This window comes from Pogona vitticeps, chromosome 4, assembly GCF_051106095.1.
Source record: "Pogona vitticeps strain Pit_001003342236 chromosome 4, PviZW2.1, whole genome shotgun sequence".
NCBI lineage: Eukaryota > Metazoa > Chordata > Lepidosauria > Squamata > Agamidae > Pogona > Pogona vitticeps.
In genome coordinates this window covers 53,697,211-53,725,000 of record NC_135786.1, presented here as the reverse complement: position 1 = coordinate 53,725,000, position 27,790 = coordinate 53,697,211, and the positions used below count along the sequence as shown (strand labels likewise).

Here is a 27,790-nt window from a genome sequence, read left to right as displayed (position 1 = left end):
TTAATGCATTCTAAAGTAGCATTTGCCATTTTTGCAGCTACATCACACTATTGACTTATATTCAACTTTTAATCTACAACAATTCCAGGATCCTTCTGACTTGTAGTATTACTGAGCCAAGTATCCTCCATCTGGTAACTGTGCATTAGGGTTCCCCCCCCCCGGTGTAGAAATTTGAATTTATTCGTGTTAAATTTCATTCTCTTGTTTTCAGCCCAGTGTTCAAGCCCATCAAGATATTTTCAAATTTTGTTCCTGTCTTCCAAGGTATAGCACACTGTCTCTAAAGCTAGATAAAGCACCTTTCCCCAACTTACTACCCTCAACATGTGTTGAGATACAACATCCATCATTGCTGTACTAGCTAGGGATGATCAGCCTTGCAGTCCAATATATATGAACCAGCAGGTTAAGGAGGATGACCACGTGCATGTCAGAGTTAAGAACTGTTGATAAACAGCCTGCATGAATTTGTCTCTAACAATACTTTCAATACTTAAGCCATTGGTCATCACCACACACACTGTGATTTCAGGAAGGGCTTCAGCCTGCCATTTCGAGAGAAGTATTTTAGTATTCCCCTTTCCTTTTCAACCCACACCAGCAGATCTATTATTGAGTAAACAATCCAGTCTGCCTCTTCATACTGTGGGTAATACTTCTGATTGCACACTTGCAAATAAGCAAACATTGTGGAAGGAGAAAGGACAAGAAGGGGTAGCTGCTTTGTTCCCCCACTCCAGGAAAGAATCTAGTCATCTAAATATGCTTTTAAAAATGTAGAACACAAGTAATCAGAAGTATTATCCCATGATATCATACTAGAATTTTCAACATGCCATTTTGGCATGCAAGACTGCTATTTATTTTGTGCATGAAAACACTTTCAGGATGCAGGATGCATATTCACTTCAGGCTCCTTTTATATATCTGCAGCAGGGTTGGGAAAACTTTGACCCTCCAGATTTTTGTGCTTGGACTCCCAGAAACCCCAGCAGGCATGTCCAGTGGGAAGAGGATGTAGGAGTTACAGTCCCAAACATCTAGAGAACAAGGGTTCCAAACCTCTGATCCACAGGATACTGGTTGACTGGTATATTTTTATTATTATTATTATTATTGCAGTTTAAAGGACTTGTGATTTTAGCCCTTGCCTGCTTCTCTCAGAGTATTTTATCAGCTTTATCTCTGATTAGAGTGCTTCTGAAGCACTCTGTCAGCATTGGACACTTTATCTGTGATAAAAAGCATTTCCTTGGGGCAGTCTATTTTGATATATTTTTATTATCCTGTTATGTGCAGCAGCCTACAGTAACAGGACAGAGACATTGGGATTTAACTGGTTTGGGGGGAAAATAGGAGAGTAGGCATGAAAACATCTATTTTATGCAAGCCAGCCTTTCCTACCAGATGCACTTTAGATGTATTACCCTAACAATCCTAGCATCACCAACTACCATGGTAACTGACCATGTTGTCTACAAATGATGAAAATGTATTCCAGCATACAAAGAGGGCTCAGGAGTGGGAAAGGCTGATATACACACACTATTCAGAAAAGATGGTGGGTCTGTGGTTCCAGGTCTGAGTTTCCATGGAGCTTACCATCCCACTTTTCACAGTGGTTACAGAATCTCTTTCAAATACATTATCAGATTACTGCCTCTCATTTTCCTTTTCTAGAAGGACATGAGGGATGTGATCAATCCAGCCTTGACTTCAACCACATAGTTCTAGAAGGCATTGTGTTGTGCCATCTCATGAGGAAACAGTAGATCCGTTCTTGACAAATGTAATGGAAAAGCAGAATCAAATTGCCTGAAGTGATCATGAAATATGTATTAAAGTACAAATGGCTGAGGACTCTTGCTGAGAAGGTTAGAGCTGATTCATACCTATGTGTATAATGCTTAATAAGCTAAAAGGAATATATACATTACTTGCAATTCAGCATTAACTTCACAATAGTACAGTTGCAGTGAGGGAGATGGGAAAGCTTAGTGTGTGGGCATGGATTCTTGTTAACCCTGGGACTGGTTACAGGGGTCATGTAACACAACACCCCCCACCCCACCCCCCAGTTAAAGCAGCTCTACTGACTGCTGATTCATTTCTGGGCACAATTCAAACAGCCTATAAAGCTCTAAATTGGTCCAAGCTATCTCAAGGATCATGTCTACCTTTATGAGCCTGCCCAAGTGTTAAGATAATCAGGCGAGACCTTTCTCTTGGTCCTACCATCCTCACAGGTACGCTTCATGGGGACACAGGAGAGGGCTTTCTCTGTTGTTGCACCCAGACTCTAAAATTCCCCCCACAGGAGGCCAGTCTGGCCCCATCTCTGCTATCCTTCTGGAAGGAGATGGAGACCTTTCTCTCCGGACCAATGTTCCCTTAGTGATTGGATGTCTGAGTGGAGTTTTTAAATGGAGCATTGTGCCTTGCTGCTTTGAATTTGGTTTTGGTTCTGATTTTGTTTACCTTGTTTGATTCTTTTGAAATATTTGTATACCCTATCATCCCAGAGTGCAGGACACATAATAATAGGCACAAACTTCAGGAAGCAAGATCAGGAAAAACTTCTTAACTGTTAGAGCAGTACAACAATGGAACCAATTACTGTACCTCACAATTCTCCACGATATTGGAACCAATTAATTCAGGAAGTGGTTAACACTCCAACCTGGAGGCATTCAAGAGAAAATTGGACAATGATCTGTCATATCTGCTTTGATTTGGATTCCTGCATTAAGCAGGGAGTTGGACTCGATAGCCTTATAGGCCCCTTCCAGCTCAGTCATTCTCTGACTATACGTATTGCTTTTAGCTTTTAAATATTGTCTTTTAATTATATAGGCTGCATTTACTCCTTTTGAAGGAGAAAGGCAGGGTAAATATATTTTTAAAAAATAAATAAATAATATATTTCTTACCAAAATTGCCCCAATATTTTCAGAATCAACTGAAGGCTATAGAATGGTTGAACTGAATAAACCAAATAACAGTTTCTCATATAGTCGGCATTTCTTGTAAGTGAAGATAACAAGAAAGAAAATACGCTTAATACATTCCTCTTGCTCTTTTTTCATTTTTAAAGGTAAATCATGTATTGAGGCTCATCTTTTAATATTCCCAAACGTACTTTTTAATATATTCATATGTTTGCTTTTATTATTTGGGTGCAGATATCATTTTTTTGCTTAATGAGTAGTTTGAAGCATTACAGAAATATGCAAAACAAATTGAATTGGACATCTCATTGAGTCACAGAGGATGGTATGGGTGTTATCTGAAACAATAGGACCTCTGTAGTAATGCTACTAGTTCTCTAAAATGCCTTTGTCTATAGATAGTCTTTGATTTATTACTTGATGGCTCTGCTGGATGAATGAACAACCAACTGAAAAACATCTTGTTGATGATGATCTCAAGAAATACGAAAGCTTTCTCTGTGATGCTTGATCTGTGGTGGCAGTTTTCATGCAGCCAAATTACCCACCTGATGTTGTTCTCATGGAGTGATGAACAGCAATATGTAAACTAAACTTTGGTGTTAAGCTGTGTTAGTTATGTAGAAAGGCATGAGAGAAAAGGATCCTGTGATGCTGAATATTTAAAAATAAAAATTCTTAATAGAAATGACAAAGTACCATTGCTGAGGCTGTGAAATTTATCCAAGATAACAAATGAAGGCCTATAAAAGGCCATGTGGGAGATAGAGCAGAAGCAAAACTATACACTTGAGCTCAAGTGTCTGCTTAGATCTGCCCCAGCATTGCAGAAGATGGAACCGAACAACATTCCCTCTTACTATCTTTGTTGTGTACTCTGGATAACATCAAGATTTCCCTTCTTTGGATACTTATTCACAGCCAAACCTCATGCAGGCACTGCCTATGTTCCTTGCATCAGTGGATACAGATTATAGTTAGTCCAGCACAGAACACTGCAGGAGTATACCGGATACTTTGCAGTTGTGGCCAGGTATATATTGGAACTACAAAACGCAGCGTCCACAGCAGAATCAAAGAACATGGGAGACATTGCAGACTAAAACAACCGGAAAAATCGGCAGTCGCTGAACATGCCCTAAAACCAACTGGACATGAAATTCTATTTCAGAATACTGAAGTACTGGACAACACCAGCAATCATTATTTTAGACTGCACAGGGAAGCCATTGAAATCCACAAACACCAGCAGAGCTTCACCAAAAAACAAGAAAGTCTAAAACTCAACAAAGCCTGTCTCCTAGCACTGAAAAATACAGCCTGCAAAAGGTGAACGAACCCTACCCAGCCACAAGGACCAGCGATCACTGCACACAAAACACCAGCTAACGATACCCATCAATCACAGTGACAGATCATCTCTCCCCCTTATCACAACAATACACCCACAACAAAAACACACTAATCACCCAATCTCCTGAAAAGGACAAAAACTGACCCCACAGCTATAAAACCTCAACTATCCAACTAACTGCAACAGAGCACAGATAGAATTCTGACTCCTGTCCTCTGAAGATGCCGGCCACGGAGATTGGTGAAACGTTAGGAAGAAAAACCTTAAGAACACAGCCAAAGAAGAAAAGTGCCTGCAACATTTCATCAGCCTCAGCAGCAGAGGACATCACTTCAAATGAGTTGCACTTGCATCTCCTACTATTTGTGGATAATTAGTTGAGAGGAATGGGAAACAGCAAGTTTGTACAGAGCAGACGGTCCGCCCCTCCTGTTCAGCACAAACACTTCTTCAATAGGAGAATCTGTCTTACAACTCTGCTTATAGGTAAATATTTCCAAACAGCCATCTTAAGACGTTTGTGTGTATGCGTATGTATGTGTGTACCGAGGAGATGTATTTGTGTTTTGTCAATTCAGGGTCAGTGTGGGTGTGGACAGGCTGGTTCACCTTCTGTTTTTGATTCTACTTCTTCACAAGCCTTAACTCTCTCCGATCCTTCTTCTTTTCATCCTCAAAAATGGCTACAATCCCAGTAGATTTTGGATCATGTTGGCCTTCATATGTATTTAAAGGTAATACTGTATTTCAATTGAAAGTATTGTAGCTTCATCCACATATTCATTTTTATAAACTCACATTTGTAATGTTCAGTATAATAAAGAATGCTTGGTGCTCAGTGTCCTAGTTTTTAGAAACATCTTCTGCCATTTTAGATGATACCAGACTTCTAAAAATATGTATAACAGGACAACTTGGAAGGAAAGCACAGACTGTGCAGGCTGAGAAAATACAGGGATTACTATTTTTTGCTCTGGAGAAGTTACAGTCTCTGTATTATGTTAAACTTCCACCTGCTCACGATACCAGACAAACACTCTTCTTGGAAAGTCATCTATGCCTTATTAGATAATTCATACATTATATTTGCAGGAGACTCAGAACAGACAAAAGAAAATGTATTTTCACATTGCATAGCTAACCTGTGTAGTTTGCTACCACATGATGTGATAGTCTTGAGCTAAAATGTCTGTGAAAGGTCAGTGGGGACAAATTTGTAGCCCTGTCATCCATACATTTATTTACCATCACCTTTTTTTAAAATGCATGCCATGTTGACTTTACAGCATATTTAGGTTCAGAGCTTGAACCCTGGTTGATGGGGAATAAGAATAAGACAGGGCTATTGTCTTCATGGTCTGCTTGTCAGCTTTCCAAAGGCATCAGGTTGACCATATATGATGTTTCCATGTAAAACACATTCAGGACAAATACCCCTCGCCATAGTCAAGAAGACTGTGTGACCAGCTTGCGTGCCCATTCAGTCTGCTAGTCAACTGAGGGTTAGATGCAACTTAAGAATGCTTACTCCCCCTGCTTATGGCCCTTTACAAAGAAGACAATAAAAGAGAACATGAAATAATATGAGGAACCACTTTTTCAAAGGGTTGGTCTTCCTGGGAGGAAATAGGAGCTAGTTGAGAACACCACCCAGTTCTTCTGACTAAAATGTAAGCATTTGTTTGGTAAGCAGAATCTGATTCTATTAGCTGTTAATTTCAAAACAGGATACCTTGATATCCTGAACCTAATACTCCTCTGTCCTAATCCATTACTTTAACCATTACACTGCCCTGGCTGTCTTATAACTATCACGTTTCTTTCAGAATTGTGCAGAGAAGCAGATCTTTTATGATCTGAGAACATTCTGCCCAGTGTCCAGTGGTTCCTGCTTTCCCTTCCTTATTCACAGCAGCTTCCTCCACCTTAAAAACCATTCCTGAACTGACAGATAGAAATGACAAGATCACATCTACTGCCATCCCCCCAAATCCACTTGTTATCAATCAGTTGTGTAGCCTCTTTTCACTGCAGTAAGCAAATGTGGAGTGTTTGGAAAGGATTGTTCAGTGCTTTGCCTCTAACGGACAAGTGCTAGAGAGAGTTTCATGTGAAATTAATAGCTCCTCCAGATTGTTCATCAGTTCAGGAGGAAAAGATCTGGATAAAAAAAATACTGTAGTTCAGAAAAACAAACAGTTGACTTATTCACTGTGCCCCACTCAACACATCAACAACAATAACTGTAGTCAGAGGAACTGAAGAAATCTCAAGCAGAGCCTTTAGTTATCAGCAAAAACTGCAATAACATAGCATCTGAGTTCTTTTGTGTAGAACCTACAAATACAACAGAAAGATTGCGCATTTGTGTTGTCTGCCTGCCTGCCTGTCTGTCTGTCAAGATATCTGAAGGTAAGAGCTATTAAAATCAACATTTTGCCATTTTGCCTGGATACTACTGGGTACAATTTCAAGTGGTTGTGCAGGCTGGGGGATTCTCCTGTCTCATGTCATCCCTTGAAACAATATTTTGCATAGATATTACTGAGGTCCCAATAGGTCTCATTATATCTTGATTGGCCAAATGAACTGGGGGGGATTCTAGAATCATAGAATGGCAACAAGTAGAAATACAAAATTTTCCTCAGGTATCACTGATTTCCTATCTTAAATAAGTTCATACGTTATATCTCATTGGCTGTGCTGGCAGAGGACTCCAGCAGTTGGTAGTCCAAAGATGTTTCCTGGAGGATTCTTACCACAAAAGGCAATGAAAACACTTTTTTCCACATATTGATTTACCAAAGTAAATAGCTGGATAAATTATATCTCATTTAGTCTTGCTGGCTGGGTTTAGAACTCTAGAAGCTGTAGTCCTTCTACCCAAACAGTAAAAACTAGAAGGATGACATTTTGCATAGATAGTATTGAATTCCCCAAATAACTGTATAGGTTGTACTTTTGACTGGCTGTGCTGGTTGAGAGAGTGGGGATTGTCATCCAAAGAAGTTACAGTTCTCTGTACAGAGTGCTTGCTGAGTTCTGGACTGGAAACCAGTGTGAAAAGGAGAGAGAGTGAGAGCATTGGGTTGAGGTTTCTACCTAGTTTGGATTGACTACATTTGTTAATATACCTTATTTGATTGTTCTATCTTATTATGTTGGCCTGTCTTCCTTGTGGTCTGTGTTTGCAAGCAGAATCTGAACTAATGAATGATTTTCATGAGTTACTAGCTTTGCACCATACGGTATTACTTTTTGTTTACACAAGTGCCTTGTCCAGAAAGTCAAAAAGGTGAGTTTTCTGGCTTGGAGTTAACAACCATTCTGAAAACAGGTGGCTTTTGCTCTCCATTTTGCCAGTCATTTCAGACCTTTTTGAAGATCTACCAACTCGCTGAATAGCTCCATTGGTTTAGATATCTGGCTGCAGAGCCAGGGGTTGGGAGTTTGATTCCCCACTGTAACTCCTGTGAGTATAGCCAGCATATGTGGCCTTGGGCAAGCTGCACAGTCCCTGGGTTCCCCGAGAAGAAGAATCCATTTCTGAGTATTGTCTACCTGGAAAACCCTGAAAAGGGTCACCATAAGTCAAAATTGACTTGAAAGTACATGATTATTATTAAATATCTGCCTTGAGGGCATCCCAGGAGAAAGATCAGAAATTTAAAAAAGCAGATGATGGTAACTCTGAATGTGATTCTGCCCTTCTGTTTCAGTGCCTCAGTGGAGTTGAGATAGGAGTCAAAAGCCACAATACCAGGTTCATAGCATATTTCAGTATGACTCAAAGTTGTAGTAAATAGTCCTGTTAAATCAGCAGGAAGTAATTTCAAAGTCTGTAGCAAGTAACATTGTTGTGATGATTACATCTCTTTGCTCATGCAAACCCCTTTGGTTTAACCTGGTGGTTCTGAATGTGGAAATGTGTGCAAGGCAAGCTGATGCATATTTGTGCTGAAGTAATTGTGCTGAAGTAATTATGGCGTTCTGTGTCTAGTCACGCTGGCCACGTGACAACGGAAACCGTCTTTGGACAAATGCTGGCTCTATGGCTTGGAAACAGGGATGAGCACCGTGCCCTAGAGTCAGACATGACTGGACGAAATGTCAAAGGGAACCTTTAATTACAAGTCTTGGATTCTTCCAAGACTATCCAAGCTTTGCCACTGTGCCCCAAGAAGAAAATAGCTTGACATCTCTAGATGTTGCATATTTTAGGAGTAGTTTAGGCTTTGTATTTGTTGAGAATTACCTGCAGCAGCTTGACAAAATGGCTTGTTAGCAATACAGCAAGGATGGTGAGTACAGTCATGCTCACTTTGGAATTTTTCTTGGTTTCTGAGAAAGTATGTAGCAAAGTGGCAACAACAACGAGACCTGAGCATGCCAGTTAAAGTAGGTTCATATACAGTGGTGCCGTGACTTACAGACGTCCCTACTTATGAAAATTTTGAGTTACGGAAAGCTACGGCTGCAAAATGTTGGTTCGACTTGCGGCCGGAGCTTCCACTTACGAAATGAAAAAGACGGGGGAAAGGGGGGGAAATTCAATCCCTTGGTGGCAAAGAGGCTGCTTCTTGGCCCCAAAGGTTAGGAAAAGGGAGACTCAGCCAACTGGGCTTCCCCGCCACTGCGACCACGGAGGCAGCAGTGACCCAGTGCCAGGAGGCTTGAGCCTGGCCTGGGTGCTTCGGCCGCTCGCCCCTGGCCACGGTGGAGACAGCGGTCGCCCAGCACCGGGAGGCTTGAGCTGGCTGGGTTTCTTTGGCCGCTTGCTTCCTGGTTGGCCTCCCACCCGCTCCTTGCCGCCTTCTGCCATTCTAATTTTCTGCCATGGACCCACGGAGGGTGGCGCGGAGCAAGTGGGAGGCAAACCGGGAGGCATGTGGCCGAAGAAACCCTGCCAGCTCAAGCCTCCCAGCAGTGGGCAACCACTGCCTCTGCCGTGGCCGGGGGCGAGCAGCTGAAGCACCCTGGCCAGGCTCAAGCCTCCCAGCAGTGGCGGTCACAGCAGCAGTGGAAGCCCGGGAGGCTTCGGAGGCTTTGGATGGGTAAGGTTCTCCTTTTTAAAAAAAGTTGTTCTGGGTGGGTTTTGGAGGGTAGGTTTGGGCTGAGGGGTTATGTTTCTGTGTTGTTTTGTTTTGTTTTTGCAGTCCCAGTGTGGGACTTGCTCCAGTGTTCATTTTTGGATCATTATTATTTTTTGCCATCCCAGCGTGGGACTTGTTCTGTTTATTTTAATTTAATTTTATTTTATTTGGTATTTTTTTCTTCGGCCGGAATGGATTAATCAGTTTTCAATGCATTCCTATGGGAAATGGTGCTTCGACTTACAAAAATTTCGACCTACAGCCACCGTTCCAATACGGATTAATTCCGTAAGTCGAGGCACCACCGTATTGCAGCAGGAAGCACCTGCTGAACGTGCATGTGGCATCTCCTACTATACCATTCAAGGGTAAAACCTACACAACATTTTGGGGTAGGAACGGGTGAAAGGCACAGCCCTGGGGCTGGTTCATATTCCTCTTCAAACATAACAGCAGATGCATACAAATTACTGACACATCTGGCTCGTTCTGTGTTTTATACTATCTTAAACCACAATCAGTTGTAATGTGAGAGTGCATCTCTATCTGTTGGAGTTCATCTATTCTCTCTTCAGCTGCATTTCAGTGCCGGATATTGCATTATCACAAAGGGACAATTCTTGATTCTCAGGACACAATGTAGGTGGATGGCAAATTGCTCTCATCTCTGTACAGATTAAATGGAAATGGTGGGGAAACACTACAGCATTGGCATATTAGAGAAAGAAAGAGGGCTAAATCTGGTATTTCTGCTGCCTAGAGAAGGTTCCATTAAAATTAGGGGGAATCTGCATCAGTTGTGACTAATATGCCCCATTTGCTTCAGTGTGTTTATTTTAGAGGGAACTACCACTGAATTTAGTCCTCGAAGCATACAGGAAGAACTATATTGAAGCACAACATTTCTATGACATTTTTTCAAGGCAATATTGAGGTTAAGCAGCCTTCCCCAACCTTGCCTTCTAACAGTTTTGGTCTACAGCCTCTGTCATCCTTGGCCAGCAGTGGGGGTTGTAGTCCAACCAGGTTATGAAAGATTGCAATAGGATATGACAATCTCTCTCTCTCTCTCTCTCTCTCACACACACACACACACACACACACACACGGACACAGACACATACGCACCAATTGTAAGACTTCCACATATGAGGCAGTGAAGCACTGCAGTAGTAGTATATGCTAGGCTTCTCTGTCCTTCAGGTATATCATTTTGTGGCTATACTTGTCCTCCTTGTCTTCTCCTCCTTTGCTGACGGTGACAAAGTCAGGGTTCAGTCGGTCATTGCTGCTGCCTGTCATATGCAAGCTCTTTGCTATCTCAGCAACTGTTTATTGATTAGCCAACAGCTTCAGACACTTCTTTGCCAGAAGCCACCTCCACTGCCTGGCTGCTGGATAAGACTGGTTTCTCATGCTAAAACCCAGCAAAATCTTTTTCCTTTGTTCCCTTCTATTACTCTTCCTGGGCTTCAGTAGACAAGATGCTGATTTTGTGTCTATAAACAGTACACCCTTAAGAGGAAAAGATTGTTTATTCTAACAACAGCTTACCCCATTTCATTTCTGGCATTTCAGTTGCTTTTGCCTTGTAATTGGGAATGGCAGGAATTTGTATGCATCTCAGATATATGAGGCACCGTAGTTGTGGAAGATTTACTTGCCTGATGAGATAATATTGTAGGAGGAATAAATATGCTTTCACCTCAGCTGGGTCTCCCTGCCTGACCCCCTGCCTCCTGCATATGCATTGCAAAATAAAAACAAGATATGGAAGTACTGCATGGCATTTTCGGCAAGAGAAGAGTACCTTCCACTGAGCCAGCCTGCAGCCACTGCAGTATTTCTTGGATTAACAGCAGAGCAGATAACTGTCTCATGAGGATAAAGCCAACCTTCAAGTGTGGATTAATTTATGCAAATTAAAGTATTGAGTCATAGTTTATGTATACATGCATTTATTTTGCACATGTTCTGTGAGTCAAATTTGATTATCAGCTGAATATTAAATTCCAGTGAGAATGACAATGCTGTTTCCACAGTTACCATGAAAAAAAAGCAAAAGCAAGCCAGTAATCCATCACCTTTAATGCAACGCCATTTTAGTGCTATATGAGAATTGTGGAATTAGTAGGTATTCTAAGGGTCATCAAGGCCAGCCCCCTTCTTGGTCTTTCCTGATGATTCTTGAGACATTAGTTAAGGCCCGAAACATGAAATAACAGACAAATCCACTTTTTTGCTTAATTTCAAGCATTTTTCAAATCCCAGCTTTAATTTAGCCTTAATCTCAATTACAACCCCAGGTCTAATTTACCCTGATTTACCCAGAAACTGGACAAAAGGAGGCATGCTCTGAATCAGAAATGCATGGGCAGCAATATAATGCCCAATGACTCGGCTCTCTCTGAAGATGTGAAAAAAAAGCTCATTAACTTTACCAACTACAGGGACTTCTGGCTTGATGCTGCGGTGAGACAGTAGCAGGAGGACGGAGCTCAATCTCCTGGGCTGAATTCCGACCTGTTTGGGACCTCCCAGGGGGTTAAAACCGCCCCAAAGAGGTGACGAAATGGGGGAGAAGCCTGTTGATCACAGGAGGGATGGCAGTTACCTGCGTTTGAGCCAGGAATCTCCCCAATCAACCAGTGGGCAGAAACAAGCAGCTGAATAAGCCTGCTTGCAAGTCATCAGCAGCCAGCAAAAGAAGAAGCAATAAACCAGCCAAATTAAACATCTTCGTTAACATTGGTTGAGATACAAAATCTTAATTATACTACTCTATAACTATCCCTTCATGGAATAATCCCTTTAACAGAAAAAAAGAGGGTCTCTTAGCCCCAACTTTAAATTAAGCAGCGGTGGATATGGAGAAGGAGAAGGAGACACAAAGAGAAGCAAAGAAAATAAATTGGACATTAATAAAAATATTTAATTATACTGCAAGGAAATAAGTCCTGTATTACTTTGGTGCTAAACCTAAGAAATCTTCCTCTTAAAATTGTTTTTGCAACAACGCTCAGGATAATGTCTATCTACAGTGTTGGCAAATAGCCTAGAAACCTGATTTGAAACTCTGTTTTGTCTTTCTGTTTTTTTCTTCTGAGAACTGACTAAAACACAGACAATTAACTTTGGAAAGTCTAACACAAACATCAAGTGAACGGGACTCCCAAACTACATCAGAGACTGGATTCAATTAACCCTAAAGGTGATCAACTTACTGAGGCAACTATTGATGGAACTGAACTGAGTATTCTAAGCCAGTGGTCCTCAACCTTGGGCCTCCAGATGTTCTTGGTCTACAACTCCCAGAAGTCTTCACCACTACCTCTGCTGGCCAGGATTTGTGGGAGTTGAAGTCCAAGAACATCCGGAGGCCCAAGGTTGGGGACCACTGCTCTAAGCTACTAGACATTTTTCACTTGAAATACAAGTACCTGGCATCTGAGGACATAATGTCACAACAAGGGAAATTTTGGGAGGAAACAATATCTACCCAGCAAGCAATCTTAGAAATAGTGTGATCCTAGAACCAAGACATGCAATCGTTCACGCAACAACTAAAGATGGACAATATGTGAAGGTGGAGGATGATGTATGCAAAAGAAAAGAAGGACTGGAGGAAATCAGAGGCGGAAACTCAGGAGAGCAGAGGGGAATCTTAGCTGTGTTAAGGGAAGATAAGGGAGGAAAATCAGCAGCATTAATTAAAAATATCCTGGAAGACCTATTGGAGATAGATCAAATGCATAAAGATCTATTGGAGATTGCTCAAGTGTACAAAATGCTTTCAGATTACACAAGGGACAGCAGAATACAGTGGTGCCTCACTTAATGAGTGCTTTGTTTAACGACGAATTCGCTTAGCGATGACTTTTTTGGAGTGATCTTGCGCTCCGTTTAACGATGTTCCCTATGGGCGATTTTCGCATAGTGATGTTTGGGACCATGCTTCGCACAGCGATGACAGCTTGGGTCCCCCTGTTTCGCTTAATGATGGTTTTGACAGCCTCATGTTGGCTGTTTTTTAAATGTTTAAAAATGTTTAAAAATGTTTAGAATGCTTGAAATCATAAGTGCACTTAATAAAACCTTTTGTTAAACTAATTTGACTTTGTTCTGACTCATTTTAAATTTGTTGTAATTTCCCCCCCCCCATTGAGATGCATTTAATAGGTTTCAATGCATTTCAGTTGGGGAACCGCGTTTCGCTTAGCGATGTTTCCTATGGCGATTTTCGCTTAAGGACGGCAATTCGTTCCTATTGGAATGGATTATCCAGTTTTCAATGCATTTCAGTGGGAAACCGCATTTCGCTTAGCGATGTTTTCCCATAGCGACGATTTTTTTGGAACCAATTAAAATCGTTAAGCGAGGCACCACTGTATTTAGGGAGATAGAAACAAGAATTGGGAAAATACAAATAAGAGATGGAATCACTTAGAAAAGATGAAAAAGGAGGAAATATTAAGGTGGCCTCATTGTTAAAAGAATTATATACTTATGGAATTGTAAAGAGGCATATCTTATATATTAAAAAGGGGAATTAAACTGAAATAAGGGATTGTTAATCAGGATAAAGGCATAACATGGTGGCTTTTAAGGTAAATTGAAGTTTGATATAAATATGGGGCAAAACAAATAGTACTTAATGAATATAAGTTACGATGTTGATAGAAAATGTGGAGATAGAAATGGTTAAACAATTATATAATGAAAATTTGTATACAAGGAGTCAATATTGTATACTAAAACGCACATATGAACAGCTAAACGTTTAAAAAATGTATAGATGTTGAAGAGACAACTGAGAAGACACCAAGATGCAAAGAACAAATGATTGTAAGCAGCCCATGTAACACGATTAACAAGCATGATTAAATGTAGATACTGTAGATTGAAAAATTAATAAAATGGTTAAAAAAAAAACTTTATCAACTACAGTATAAACACCACACTGTCAAAGATATACAGTGGTGCCTCGCATAGCGAGGTTAATCCGTTCCGGATTAACCTTCGCTATGCTGAAGCATCGTTGAACGGGGCAGGGATTTCCATTGGAACGCATTAAACATGGTTTAATGCGTTCCAAATGGGCCAAATACCGTTCAGCGAAGCTTCGTAATGGCCGGCAGCCATTTTCACGCCCTCGCCTCGCTTAACGAGGGCGCGAAAACGCTGCGCGCGGCCATTTTGGGCCATTTCCGGGCTTCCAGCGGCCATTTTGGCCGCCGAACAGCTGATCGTCGGGCTTCGTTTTGCGAAGATCGGTAAGCGAAACGCTTACCGGTCTTCGCAAAGCGAATTTAGCCCTATTTAAAAAACGTTAAGTGATCGCATTAGCGATCCGAAAAAACGGATCGCTATTCGATTTCGTCGTTATGCGGTGCACTCGTTAAGCGAGGCACCACTGTACACAGAATATTCATCTGGACAAGCCAAAAGTCAGTCTTATTGAATGTTTCAGAATTGGCAATTTTTATTATTCCTCTCCTACTGGAGGTTACGTAAATGTCATCATGACTATACTGACTGTGGATATAGTGCTGTTAATAATAATCTATGTTGCATTCAAACCAGTCCCAAAAGTTCTTCAGCCAATAACGTCTTCTTTTTCCTGTACTATTTTTCCAGTTTATTTTTCCTTGAATGAGCAAATAGATAACAATCAATAGTTCTTGTTTCTTATTAAATGAGCAGAGTATTTTACCTTTCTGCATTTTATGAGTGTTATGATTTCTTGTTTTTTTTATTTATTTGTCTTCGTACTTCATTGCTTGATCTTGAAATTCTCATCAACTGTGATAAATCCATTCCTTAAAGGCTTCTTTACAATAGAACTGATGATGCCTAGCTAGCACCATGCAATATGTAGTCTCAAAGCCAATGTAAAACTTTTGTTGCACATGATATTCTTTGTTTTAATGGAGCTACTCTAGGCCATCTCTATTCTGACTTTTATTACATGGCTGTGCTCCCATTATTCAGTAAATTAAATTTTAAAGTATTTTTGTTAACATACCCTCCTTTTTCATTTTGGATCTTTAACACCATTTTTATTTGGTTGCTTTTGACTGATAATCATGAACTTTTCTCAAGAGTAATTATTAACCTAGGTTAGGCAGGGTGGTTCCACAATAAAAAGTCTCATCTTGAAATGCCTCAGAAACATAGGAAGTTCTTTGATGAATCCAGTTGGTTCAAATTTGTTTCATTTGAAATCTTTACTTCATGAATATACTCTTTCACATACACTTCTCTCTCACATACTCTTCCATCTATCTCTTTTATGTTGCTCTCTTGCTCTTCCTTTGGCCCCAGCATCTCCAATATCCTTAACTGCCATTAAGGAAGCCATATTTTATTTCAATATATAGAGTTTGGCCCTACCGTTGTTCCAATGATAAAAGTCACCTGTAGTATACATTTGTAGATGGATGGGTCAAACTATTGAGGAAGCTTGTTGCCAAGACACATGGACACCACTAAAATTTTATGAAGTGTTATATGTGATGTGAAAAGAAGGCTTTTGAAGGTTACAAAAATTCTGAAGAAAAGTACAATCTTACTTGTACTTCATGGTTTGCTCCGTATGTATTCACAATTCCAATGGGCTGTTCTCTGAATTTGGTACGTCTTTGAATTTTAAACCCAGCTAAGTCAAGGGGAACCTTTACCTTTACCTTTAATTGGAGGCATTTCAATTCAGACAGTCAGGGGTTATGCAAATAATATTATGCCATGGCGGCACCACATAAACAAGCAGACTTGGCTATGCACTGATAGCACTTCACTGAGAACAAAAAAACCCTATCCTATTCCTTTTAATGTTGAGAAATGAAATGCACCCCATTTCATTTCTCACCAGTATTTCTCACCACTTTTGCCCGTGTGCAGCCTTACTTTTGGTTAGACAAGAGTGATATGGCGAGTCTATTTAGGTGTAAATCAAAATATCCTGTCAAACTGTAGGACTTGGAAAAGTTGTTTTTTTGGATGGAAAATATGCCACATGGACGGCCATCATCCACAGCTGGATGCATACTTGAGTGTGCATCTGTCTATATTGCATTAATTTCAGTGCAATAGGCATTAAAATGAACAAGTTCCCATTCATATTTCCATACATATTCTATAACAACTATTCATATAATTATAATTGAATAGAACAATAAAGAACCACCACACCCACTGTATTTTTCTGTGTATAAGACACTGCGTTTTGCTAAAATCATGACACTAAAAATTGAGGGGAATCTTTTACATGGAAGTAAGCTGAGATCACTGAGGAGAGAACAAAACAGCACATAACTTGCCTCTGTAAACAGGCTTCCTTCAGTCATGAGGCTTAGCTTCCTATAGTCGGGAGACTTAGCTTCCTGCAGTCATGAGCCTTATGGAACTGACATCAGCTGATGCTGTACAAACCAACTGAAACCCACCTCATTGGAGGTGAAGCCTGTAGGCTCAGACTCCACAGGGACTCAAAAGGTCCGACTGTTCTCAGCCCAGAGGCTGAATCCTCAAAGCTATGTTTTCTTAATTTTGGGGTTAGAAAAGGGGGTGTCTTATAAATGGGGGTGTGTTACAAACAGAAAAATATGGTAGTTTGGCAACTAGGTTGTGATTCTTCTTTTGCTCATGTTCTCATAACATGGTATGAAAATCACTGGAAAGGAGGAATAACACCTTTCACCTTTCAGAAATGTGTCCCTTCTGTTTTGGTTTCAGCAGAAACATAGAACATGCCTGTATAATATATAAACAGCAACAATGGGAAGGGAAGGCAGTGGAAACAGTGGCATGTGTTAAATAACTTTTCAGAGCTCATCCTCCTCTATCCAGTGGCAGGAGAGGCAAATAAACAAACAGAAGGAAGGCATTGGATGGAAAACAAGAAGCTTTGCCATATGATGTGCTTGTGTATTTGTAGTTGCTTGCACACTGTGCACTTGCATGTGTGTAGAGCAGAGATGCTGTTTCCATATTTGTATTTCAGAACCATGATGAGGTGTTAGTACTTGTCTTTTATTGCTTATGTACCTTCTGAATTCTGCTTCTGCTTGATGCTGATGAGACAGTGCAAGGATCTGCCCTTTCCCATCTGACTCTTATACAGTGGGGTCTCTACTTAAGAACTTAATCCGTATTGGAAGGTGGTTCTCAAGTGGAAAAGTTCTTATGTAGAATCTGCATTTCCCATAGGAATGCATTGAAAACCGTTTAATCCGTATCTGCTCTTTTCCGTCCATAGAAACTAATGGGAAGCTGCTATTCCGCCTTCTACCACTAGAGGGGGATTTTTTTCTTTTTTTTCCCTTAGGTCAGGGAACAGTGTTAAAAGCACTTCTGCCGAAGCTAATTTTGAAGCAATGGACTGAAAACCAATTAATCCGTTCTGGCTGTTTTTTTTTATGTAGAAGTGCGTTCGTACATTGAACTAATGTACATTGAACTATGGGAACTAATGCAAAGCTGGTTAATACGTACTCTACCACTAGGGGGAGAACTTTTTTTTTAACCTAAGATGACCTAAGGTTAAAAAAAGAGCAGGAAAGTTTTTTTTTCCTGTTCTTATCTGGATTTTTGTTCTCAAGTAGAAGCAAAATTTAGCAAATGGAGCTGTTCTTAAGTGGAATTGTTCTTAAGTAGGGACGTTCTTAAGTAGAGACCCCACTGTAACATTGTTTGTGTCAGCAGGTTCATTTGATGCTGTTCTGGTTATTTGTATGTGAGCATATCATTGTCCAGGCATTATAGTTTTGTAGGCCAGAATGTGTGTGTCTCTGTGTGATCAGAACATGCTTGCATATACAGGATGTCATGCTTTGCAATGCCTGCTGGACTAAAGTTTCAGCTGAGTGCATCTCTTTATTTGTTTATTCTTTTTGCCTCCAGCTCTTTTATTTGTAGTTACCATTTTCTCATATATACTAGGCTGTGTAGGCACTGCAGTGTGAGTGGCTTTGTGTGAGCACCTGTGCATTGCATTCCATGTGCATAGACCCTCATGCACACAGTTGTGTCCCTGTGTCAACGTAAGAAACCCAATCAGGCATTTATTTACAAGACAGGCTTGAATTGGTAGGTTCTTACATATGTCACTAAATCCTTGTGAGGCACTATTAGTTCCATTGCAGTGAATGCTAGATATCAACCTTTGCAACAGTCTGAGAAGCTCTGGTAACCATTTCTGCACAGAATGTGAAAGGCTGGAGCCAGATCTGCCAAACAAATGGCTTCTACCCCCATACACAGTGAACACATAGTACCAGTGTTCACTGTATATGAACAAAATACTCAAGGGGCCAGACTGTCATGGATAATATTTCTTGCTAGCTTAAGGGAAGCATTCCATGAGATCTGCTTGGCTACAAAGTGCTGTGTCTCCTTGTGGCTTCGGACGGCTTGGCTAGGTGGACCCCTTGTCACCTCTAAGCAAGATTGCACACAGTACTTTAGGACTGTTCCAGGGATGCCAGTTATGGATACCATGGCCTCCTTTAGCATGATTAATTTTCCTAAAATTTCTACTATTTGGACATAGCAAATTTTTACCTGGAACATGTGGTATCTGTTACACCCATTCCATCAGCAAAGTCCACTTGGAACTTAACTGATGATATCTTTATCATGTCAAAAACATGTTTTGTTCATTCAGACATAAAATTCCTTTGATTCTGTATTATGCTTAAATGTCTGAAAACTATTGCATATAAATAGGGGGGCTAGATGCCACAGAAGTCAGGGATCCTGTCCCTTTGACTTTTGTGTGCAGAGGAGGCATTTTGGCAATCAGAATTTGTCCTGTCACAGGAAGATAATATGAAATGTGTGTGCTAAAATGGCATCTTCCAACTATTAAAATGATTAAGATTTGGCCTCTGTTCACACCTAGCCATCCTATGCAAAAGTGTGCTGGGCATTATGACTGTGAATCACATCCCCCTGCGCTGGATTCATTTGCCAGGCCTGTCTCCACTTGCCGTCTCCTTTAGATGATATTGAAAGGTTAAACAGCATTGTCTTCTGATATGACTCTAGGGCAGGCGTGGACAATAAGTAGCTGACAGATTAACATAGCACACAATATCTAGCACTTCCCAACAGATTCACAGGGCCATCTACATTTTTAATTTTTTAAAAGCTAGAACAAGGAGCAAAAACATCATTCCAGGAAACATCGTTCTCTACAGAAAGGTGTGCACTTGACCCAGTCCAAAATCTGGGTCGTTTTATTTTAGTTATTGTCACTGGAAGAGTAGGTATGGCCAATGGATGGATATGAGAACAGAACTTTGATAAATAGACTTATCAAAAGTTGACACCCCAGCTGTTTCTCATTTTGTGAAGATAACAACACATTAGCTTGCTCCCCTCAGTTCCCATCCCACAGGAGGGGCCATTTTTCTTTAGACATAAAATATAAATACACCAGGGCATAAATCCCTATCAGTCAAAGTAGGATCCCCACACTATGCATAGCATCCTCTTTAAATGATGTTTTGCCTTTTTGTCTGGGCCATTTGTGGCTCATTCCAGAAAAACAACAGACAGATCATTTTGGATATTACATAATGAAGCCCTAGAACTGATAGCGGGTGTTTAAGGACTAGCGACCACAGAATATCTAGAAATAGATGCATCCAAATAGTACAGGGATGTAGGGGAGAGGATTAAACCTGTCTGAGATATTATGTGTTTTGTCCCTTTGTCAAAAAAAGGACTAAAGGTACTTTCCTTTTCCAGACACTTTTCTGCTGGCTGAATTTAATATGCCTCTGAATTTGCTGCAGACATAGACTGCTTTTCTTTTCTTCCACAGTGTTTTTTTAATTCATGTGCCTGGCTTTCATAATTTCCCTTCTCTTTCCTTCTACCCCAAAACACCAAATCTGTGGCTGCTCCCTGCAGGGCCTCTGATGATTTGCTCCCCATCCTATTATATTGGTGACCTGCCTTACATGACAACCACTAGAGCTGTGCAGGTTTGTGTTGTGCAGCCATAACACGCAGAATTCAAGGGAAAATTCTAGAATTCCCCAGGATAACTAGGAGGCATACTCTAGAAACATACAGCTGTGCATCTTGAGCATCCATTTCAAAAATCATGTATCAGATGAACCACTGGTTCAACACTTTCTCAAGTGCTTCCTTCCATATATAGTTCTTTTTTAAAAATACATTTTATTAGTTTTTCAATCTATCTATATTTGGTTCATGCTTATCAAACATCGTGTTACATGGATTGTTTACAATTATTTGTTTTTGCATCTTGGTGTCTTCCCAATTATCCCCCCCCCCAAATTCCGCATATCTTTCAATCATTCAAACTGTTCATGTATGTATTTTAGTATACAATATTGGCTGTTATCATAATGTTACTCTCATAGTATACAATGTTTCGAAGTCCTCTAATAACATACTTAGTAAAAGTAATTCCAGTTCCAAATCTATATAATTTGAGATGATTTAACCGACAAACTTTGTAATTTATACCAATGATAACTAAGTAAGCTCTAAACACATAATAGAACATTTTATACAGATTTTCATTGTATAATTGTTTAACCATTTCTATCACCATATTTTCTAACCTTGTCTATAACAATATCATATCTAATGCATGTTCATTGTGTACTATTTGTTTATGCGAACCTTATATGTAGCTTCAATTTGCCTTTAAAAAAACCCACCATATTATGCCTTTACCCTGATTAGTGCTCTCTTCAGTTTAATTCTCTTTTTTAATATATAAGATATGCCCCTTTGCAATTCCAGAAGTTAGGTACATACATGCTTTCCAACATTGAGGGCCACCTTCTTGTTTTTCCCCTTTTCATCTCTCTAAGTAATTCCTTCTCTTAATCTTTTTTCAATTTTTGTTTCTGTCTTTCTAAACATTCTGCCATCTTTTGTGTCCTCTGAGGCCATTTTATGCATTTGGTTTACCTCCAATAGATATTTATATACAGTGGTGCCTCCGCTTACGAAATTAATCCATATTGGAACGGTGGCCGCAACTCGAAATATTCGTAAGTCGAATTACCATTTCCCATAGGAATGCATTGAAAACCATTTAATCCATTCCAGCTGTTTTTCATTCTTATGTAGAGGCGACATTCTTAAGTTGAAGCATTAGTTCCCATAAGAACTAATGCAAAGCCGGTTAATCAGTACTCTACCACTTGGGGGAGAATTTTTCTTCTTTTGACCTAAGATGAACTGAGGTAAAAAAAAAGGCAGGAAAGAAGGGAGGGGGGAGGGAACACCTTCTAAACAGAACACCTTTAAAACCAAGCACCTTTTAAGCAAAAACAAGCCTCTTTGAGTCTACAGCAAACTCAATTTTAAAGCCTGGCTGCATCAACAAGCACCACAGCCCCTCACAGAATATTTTCTGATTTTAAAAGAGACAGACCTTGGAGCCACATTTTAAACACATATTTTAAAACAAAAGACAGGTCACAGTACACAAACCTTAAAAGCCACAGAATCCAGGAAGCATTATTCCAGCATAGAACTCCTCATCACAAAAAGAGAGGATAGAGGGAGAGAGAGAGAAGACAATGGGGGGGGGAGAGCCTTGAGTCTACAGTAGACTCCATTTTAAAACTCAATTTTAAAGTCAATTTTAAAGCCTCCCTGCATCAACAAGCACCACAGCCCCTCACAGAATATTGGAGACCGTGGAGCCACATTTTAAACTCACACATTTTTAAAACAAAAGAGAGATCACAGTACAGTATACAAATCCTAGGAGCCATAGAATGCAAAAATAAATAAATTGTACATTTTAAAACTGCAGTCTAATTTTCACATTTAATTTTAATTTAATATTACAGTCTACCTTTCACATTTTAAATCCACACTGCAAGACCCCTCAGAGCACAGAAACATAACCCCCCACCTAGCCTTATCCCGCCACTAAGCTGCAAAACACCCTGTACAGTACAGTAAATACTGAACAATGTATGTACTCACCCAGAACAGGTAGTCTCTCTGTTAAAAAAAAAGTCAAAAACCCAAATATCAAAAATTAAAAAAGCAAAAATGCAGTCCGTACAGTACAGTACCAGACAGTACTGTAAAGTACCAGGCAATACCAGGCAGTCTGAAGACTCCCTATTCACTCTGTAACTGCTGGGACAAGTGAGGTAGCAGATAAGCAGCCTCTTCGCTGGCCAACGGTTAACAGAAAGTTCAAATTCTGCATTTTTCCCGCCTCCCCCACGTTTTTTTTTCTTTCGTAACTCAAAGCTCTGGCTGCAAGTCAAAGCAATATTTTGCGGCCGGAGCTTTTTGTATCTCAAAAATTTCGGAAGTAGGGATGTTCATAAGTCAAGGCACTGCTGTACTTGGTCTATCTCCAATAGATCTTCCAGGCTATTTAATTCATTCTGCTGATTTTCTCCCCTTATCTTGCCTTAAAACTCTCCTCGATTTCACTAGGTTTTCCCCATTAATTTCCTCCAGCCCTTCTTTAGGTTGACATACACCATCCACCATCCTCTCCTTTCCTTGTTCATAATTTACTGTCTCCTGTTGACTATAATTCTTCTTCAACTGTGCCGTGAATAATTTTGCCTCTCCATTGTGAGATCACTATTTCTATGATTGCTTGAAGGGTAGATTTTGTTTCCTCCCAAAATTGTCCTTGTTGTGTCATTATGTTCCAATTGTATTCCAAGTTAAAGTTGTTCATATGCTTAAAGTGATCAATCCAGTTCCATTGAGTTTGAATCCAGTCTCAAACATAAGAGAGTTTTTCCCGCCTAAAGGCTCAAGGTCCCATCCAGTTCAACATCCAGGGGAGAGTTTATAAGTTCCACTTCGACTAAATTAGGCTTTCTAGGGTTAATTTGTCTATAGTTCAGTTCCATCCTCAAAGAGAAAGGGAATTCCAAACAGTCATAAAACATTCAAGGCCATTGATTCTAGGCGTTTTGCCAGTGCCTTAGATAGCTGTTAGACATAACATAAACAGGTTTCATTTTGCAAAGTTGTTGTCAGTAGTGTTTTCAGGAAAAAGATTCTTAAGTTTTAATACCGAACGTCCTTCCTTTAAGTACAATTAAGTGTCTAATTAATATCCAATTTATTTTCTTTGTGTCTCCCTCCATCTCCTCCTCTCTCCAGCTTCTCCACAGCTTAATCAATGATGATGGAGAGCTATGAGACGCTATTTCTGCCGTAGGAATTGTCTTATCCAGATATAGTAAATAGATACAGTTTTTAAATATGTTTTTCACCCGTTTGTAGCATGATGTTAATTAGGCTGATTTATCGCTTCTTTTACCCAGCTGCCGACAACTTGCAGGCAAGCTAGTTCAGCTTCTTGTTTCAACCTACTGGTTGATTGAGGAGTTTCCTGGATCAAATGTGGGTAACCACTGTTCCCCCATGATCAACAGGCTTCTCCCCCATTTCACCGCCTCTTTGGGGTGGTTTTAATCCCCTGGGGGGTCCCAAACAAGTCAGAATTCAGCCCAGGGTATGGAGCCCCATCCTCCTCCTGCTGTCTTGTCGCAGCATCAGGCCGGAAGTCCACAGGCAGTGCTTTTCTGTGGATATCTTTCAAAGGCTTCTTCATGAAGTGTTTGTTCTTCAGCAAATACGAAGCAGCAGAAAATCAGAGTCAAGTTTTCAGTTTCATTTTAGGATATTGCTTTAAAGTATGACATGCTGGCATTTATCTTGTCTCGTCCCTAGAACCTGTTTATAAGAAAAAAGATCTACTGTAAAAATGCTTGTTTCCCAAAGAGATAGTGCAAATTCATATGACAGTCATATTATCTTAACAGAAATGGCTTGGGCTGGGTGCAAAGCAAATCTGGACAACTAGATCATAAACAAAACTAAGATTTTACATTACCTTGGGGAGCCATCTCAATCAGTGACAGATTAATCAAAGTGAACATGACCCTGGAAAAGAAGCCAGGGAAAGAAATCACTGAAAACTGATCAGAGGCATCTTTTGCAAGTGGAGTTTTTCCATCCCCACAAGTCAGATAGTGCCATGATATTATTCAATGTGGATGTTCTTCCATTTGATGTTAAATGTCTCTTTTTGCTCTGTGGTAATAGATCACAGATGGGAAATCGGTGCCTTTCCAAATATTAAAATACTGTAACCATCATCTCTTGTTATTGGCTAGCCTGTCTGGACTGTGTGGGAATTGGAGTCCAGCATAATCTAGAGTAGTGGTTTCCAATGTTGGATCCTCAGACATTCTTGGATTACAACTACTATAAATCCTGGGCAGCACAGTTAGTGATGAAGACTTCTAGGAATTTTAGTCCAAGAACATCTGGGGAACCAAGGTTGGGAACCACTAATCTAGAGGATTTCCAGTTCCCCAGGTCTGTAATAGACAATGGCTTGCATCCAGATGTAGTCACACTTCAAGAAGACCCACTGAAACCAGTGGAACTTAGATGATTCAGTGATGGGTTCACAAAGTGTGGCAAAGTCTGAATCCAATAGACACATTTCTTGAGAACAATTTAGCACCTTGTTTGTGCAAGTAAATGATTTCAATAATAGCTGTGAAGCCAAAGCATCCACTTGGATGTGGTAACAAATATGTTGATTGTTATGAAGAACTTATTGCACTGAATTAGGATGACAGAGATGAAGGCTGTTTTAAAATGTTTTGGGAATAGGAACTCATGGCTTGAATACACAGTGTGGACTTTCAGATAAGCAGAAGTTGAATATGGGGGGGGGGATCCTTTCAGCTGCTTCTACCCAACACTTAGATGACTTTCCTTTCCTTTTTCTTCCTTCTTTGCAGTGCATGAGGTTTGGTGCTGCCTGCAGAGTGGCTGAACATTTGGCAATAAACACCAAGGGCCACAAACCATGTCAGGCTCCTATGATGAGTCTGCGGCACCTGCTGAAGAAATAACTGACAGCTTCTGGGAGGTAAGAGGCTATCCTCTCTCATGTTTGGCATGCCACACAGAAGAATAGCAAAGAGGCACAGACATGGGCATGGAAACCACCACATTTTCACACACCATACCTCTTTTTAGGTTAAATTGCACCGCTTCTCCTTCATTGCTTACCTGTATACACATAGTTAATTCTTCTCCCTCCCTTGCCTGGTTGCTCTGAGTTAAACTGTCCTCCAGGATAATTCATTGGGCTACACTAGTCACCATTCCCAGGCATATGTTCTTGTGTCTGGCAGGTTGGGAACTACAAGCGGACAGTGAAACGGATTGATGATGGCTATCGGCTGTGCAATGACCTGATGAACTGTGTCCATGAGCGGGCCAAGATTGAGAAAGCATATGCCCAGCAGCTGGTAGATTGGTCTAAGCGGTGGAGACAGCTAATAGAGAAAGGTATTTCTACGCCTTGCTATGCATGTTTTCCAATAGTGGAATGGAGGACTGTGTGTCTGGGGCAGAGGGACCTGAGAAATGCATGTAACTGCACCTTACAAGATAGTGTCAGTGTTCACCTCTTGATTCAAGCTGTACTCTTGAGTCATATGCTTCCCCAGATATTCGTTCAGAATAATTATTTTCATTTATGATATGAGGAAAGTTAGGGCCTTTATTAGCATGTTGCTTTTGCTGTATGTTTGAAAGTTTTCAAATCCACATAGACACAAAACTTGGGAATTTATAGGCAAATACTTGTTTAGTTTGTTTAACATTTAGCCTAAGAGATTAGCAATAAATAGCAAATTGGAAAATTAATACATAATAAAATACAACATATAAAACATTGATAAAAATGAGTCAGAACAAAAATAAAACCACATGAGATCTGTAAACGTGAGAATGAGATTTAAAATATTGCTTCCCTCTTGGTTAGACCACATACATGTTTACTAAAGCAAAGCCTACTGATCAATGAGAATGGTCCCACAGAATTGTGCATATAATCACAACCTTAGTCATATAGTACAAATCCACTTCCAGATATCGCATTCTAGCCTTCCCTGAGCTTCCAGATTTACATATAAGGGCAAATGTATATTTCTTCTAATAATAATATTAGCCATTCAGTCCTGCAAATCTTTCAGTACTATGTGCCTAGACATCAGACATATGAAAAGAAGCCATGCTGTTTCCCAGAAACTATATTTGCTGGGTTTTAGTAATTTAGTAGGCTAACTGCACCATGAAAGAAAGCAATTTCATCCAGTAAGAATTGATACAAGTTCACAGTAGAATAAGCAGATATTTTCCACTTAAGGGAACTTTCCTTCTAATAACGTGTTAACAGTGTTATCTAGTTGGTCCTTAGGCTACAGCTCCGCTCATTAGCTGGAGAAGATTATCCGGCACTGGACAATAAAAGGCAAGGAATGAAATCAATGGGTACTTAAGCATCTTGGGATCAAAAGGACCAAACAGTTCATGGGGTTCTTTAGCTCTGTTCCACTGCCATCTCTCCAGTCTACAAAACAGCTACTTAGAGAAGCTGACTAAAACACAAACCCGAGATCAGTGGAGATTCTGATCTTCTGTATCATGTCTAGTATTGCACCACTCATGCTCCGTATACTGGTTTTTAAAAAAATGACGAGAAATATGCAGTCCAGTCCTAGCCTGGGGAAGGAGGGTACACAGCTTGCCCAGAATCAAATGTAAGAATACAAGAATATTTCTACAAAGTGGTGGGGCTGGTTAGGGCAAGGGGTTGCGGTTGCCTTGTTAATTATGTGGGCTGATTATCCACAACAGTAAGCAGCAACAGGTTGTAGCCAAAGCATGTGGATCAGCCACCCAGAGTTGACTTCAATCTAGATAGGCAGGATATAAATAAAATAAATAAATAAAATATTTCAGGCTTTGTCACTTTGTACAGTGGTGCCTCGCACAACGGGCGCCTCGTAGAGCGATGAATTTGCTCTACGACGCCGTTGTGATCGCAAAACGGTGCCCGTATAGGCGGGAAATCGCAGAACGAAGGTCGGTAAGCTGCTCGCTTACCGACCTTCGCTTTGCGACCCGCCGATCAGCTGTTCCGCGGCTTCAAAATGGCCGCCGGAACAGCCGAAAGGGGCCGGGGTACAGCGTTTTCGCACCCTTGGTAAGCAAGGGGAGCGCGTGAAAACGCTGCAGAAGCCCCGAAATGGCTGCACGCAACCATTTCGGGGCTTCCGGCAGCGTTTTCGCGCGCTCCCCTTGCTTACCAAGGGCGTGAAAACACTGCACCCCGGGCCCTTTCGGCTGTTCCGGCGGCCATTTTGGACCCGCCGGACAGCTGATGGCAGCCATTCTGGCGCCCTCATTGTGCGAGGGGAGGGCGCGAAAATGGCTGCCGGCCCCTGGGAAACATCGCACAACGGTAAGTATTTTATGGCATTGGAACGCATTAAACGCTGTTTAATGTGTTCCAATGCCTTTTTCTGTTCCGTAGTGCG

The 27,790-nt window shown here is 40.6% G+C and overlaps 1 protein-coding gene across 4 annotated transcripts in view; it reads left to right on the top strand.

The window, feature by feature from the left end:
* PACSIN1 (protein kinase C and casein kinase substrate in neurons 1) overlaps nucleotides 1-27,790 on the top strand; it is an 89,357-nt gene that overhangs the window by 46,175 nt on the left and 15,392 nt on the right. For 2 of the 4 annotated variants that reach the window (XM_072997411.2, XM_072997410.2), the window contains exons 2-3: nucleotides 25,199-25,329; nucleotides 25,598-25,754. In XM_072997411.2, the coding sequence (XP_072853512.1) occupies nucleotides 25,267-25,329; nucleotides 25,598-25,754 (220 nt within the window). In that variant the 5' untranslated portion in view covers nucleotides 25,199-25,266. Of the gene's footprint in view, nucleotides 1-939; nucleotides 1,094-25,198; nucleotides 25,330-25,574; nucleotides 25,755-27,790 lie in introns of those variants that run through there. The other 2 variants (XM_078392705.1, XM_072997412.2) reach the window with 2 other exon arrangements.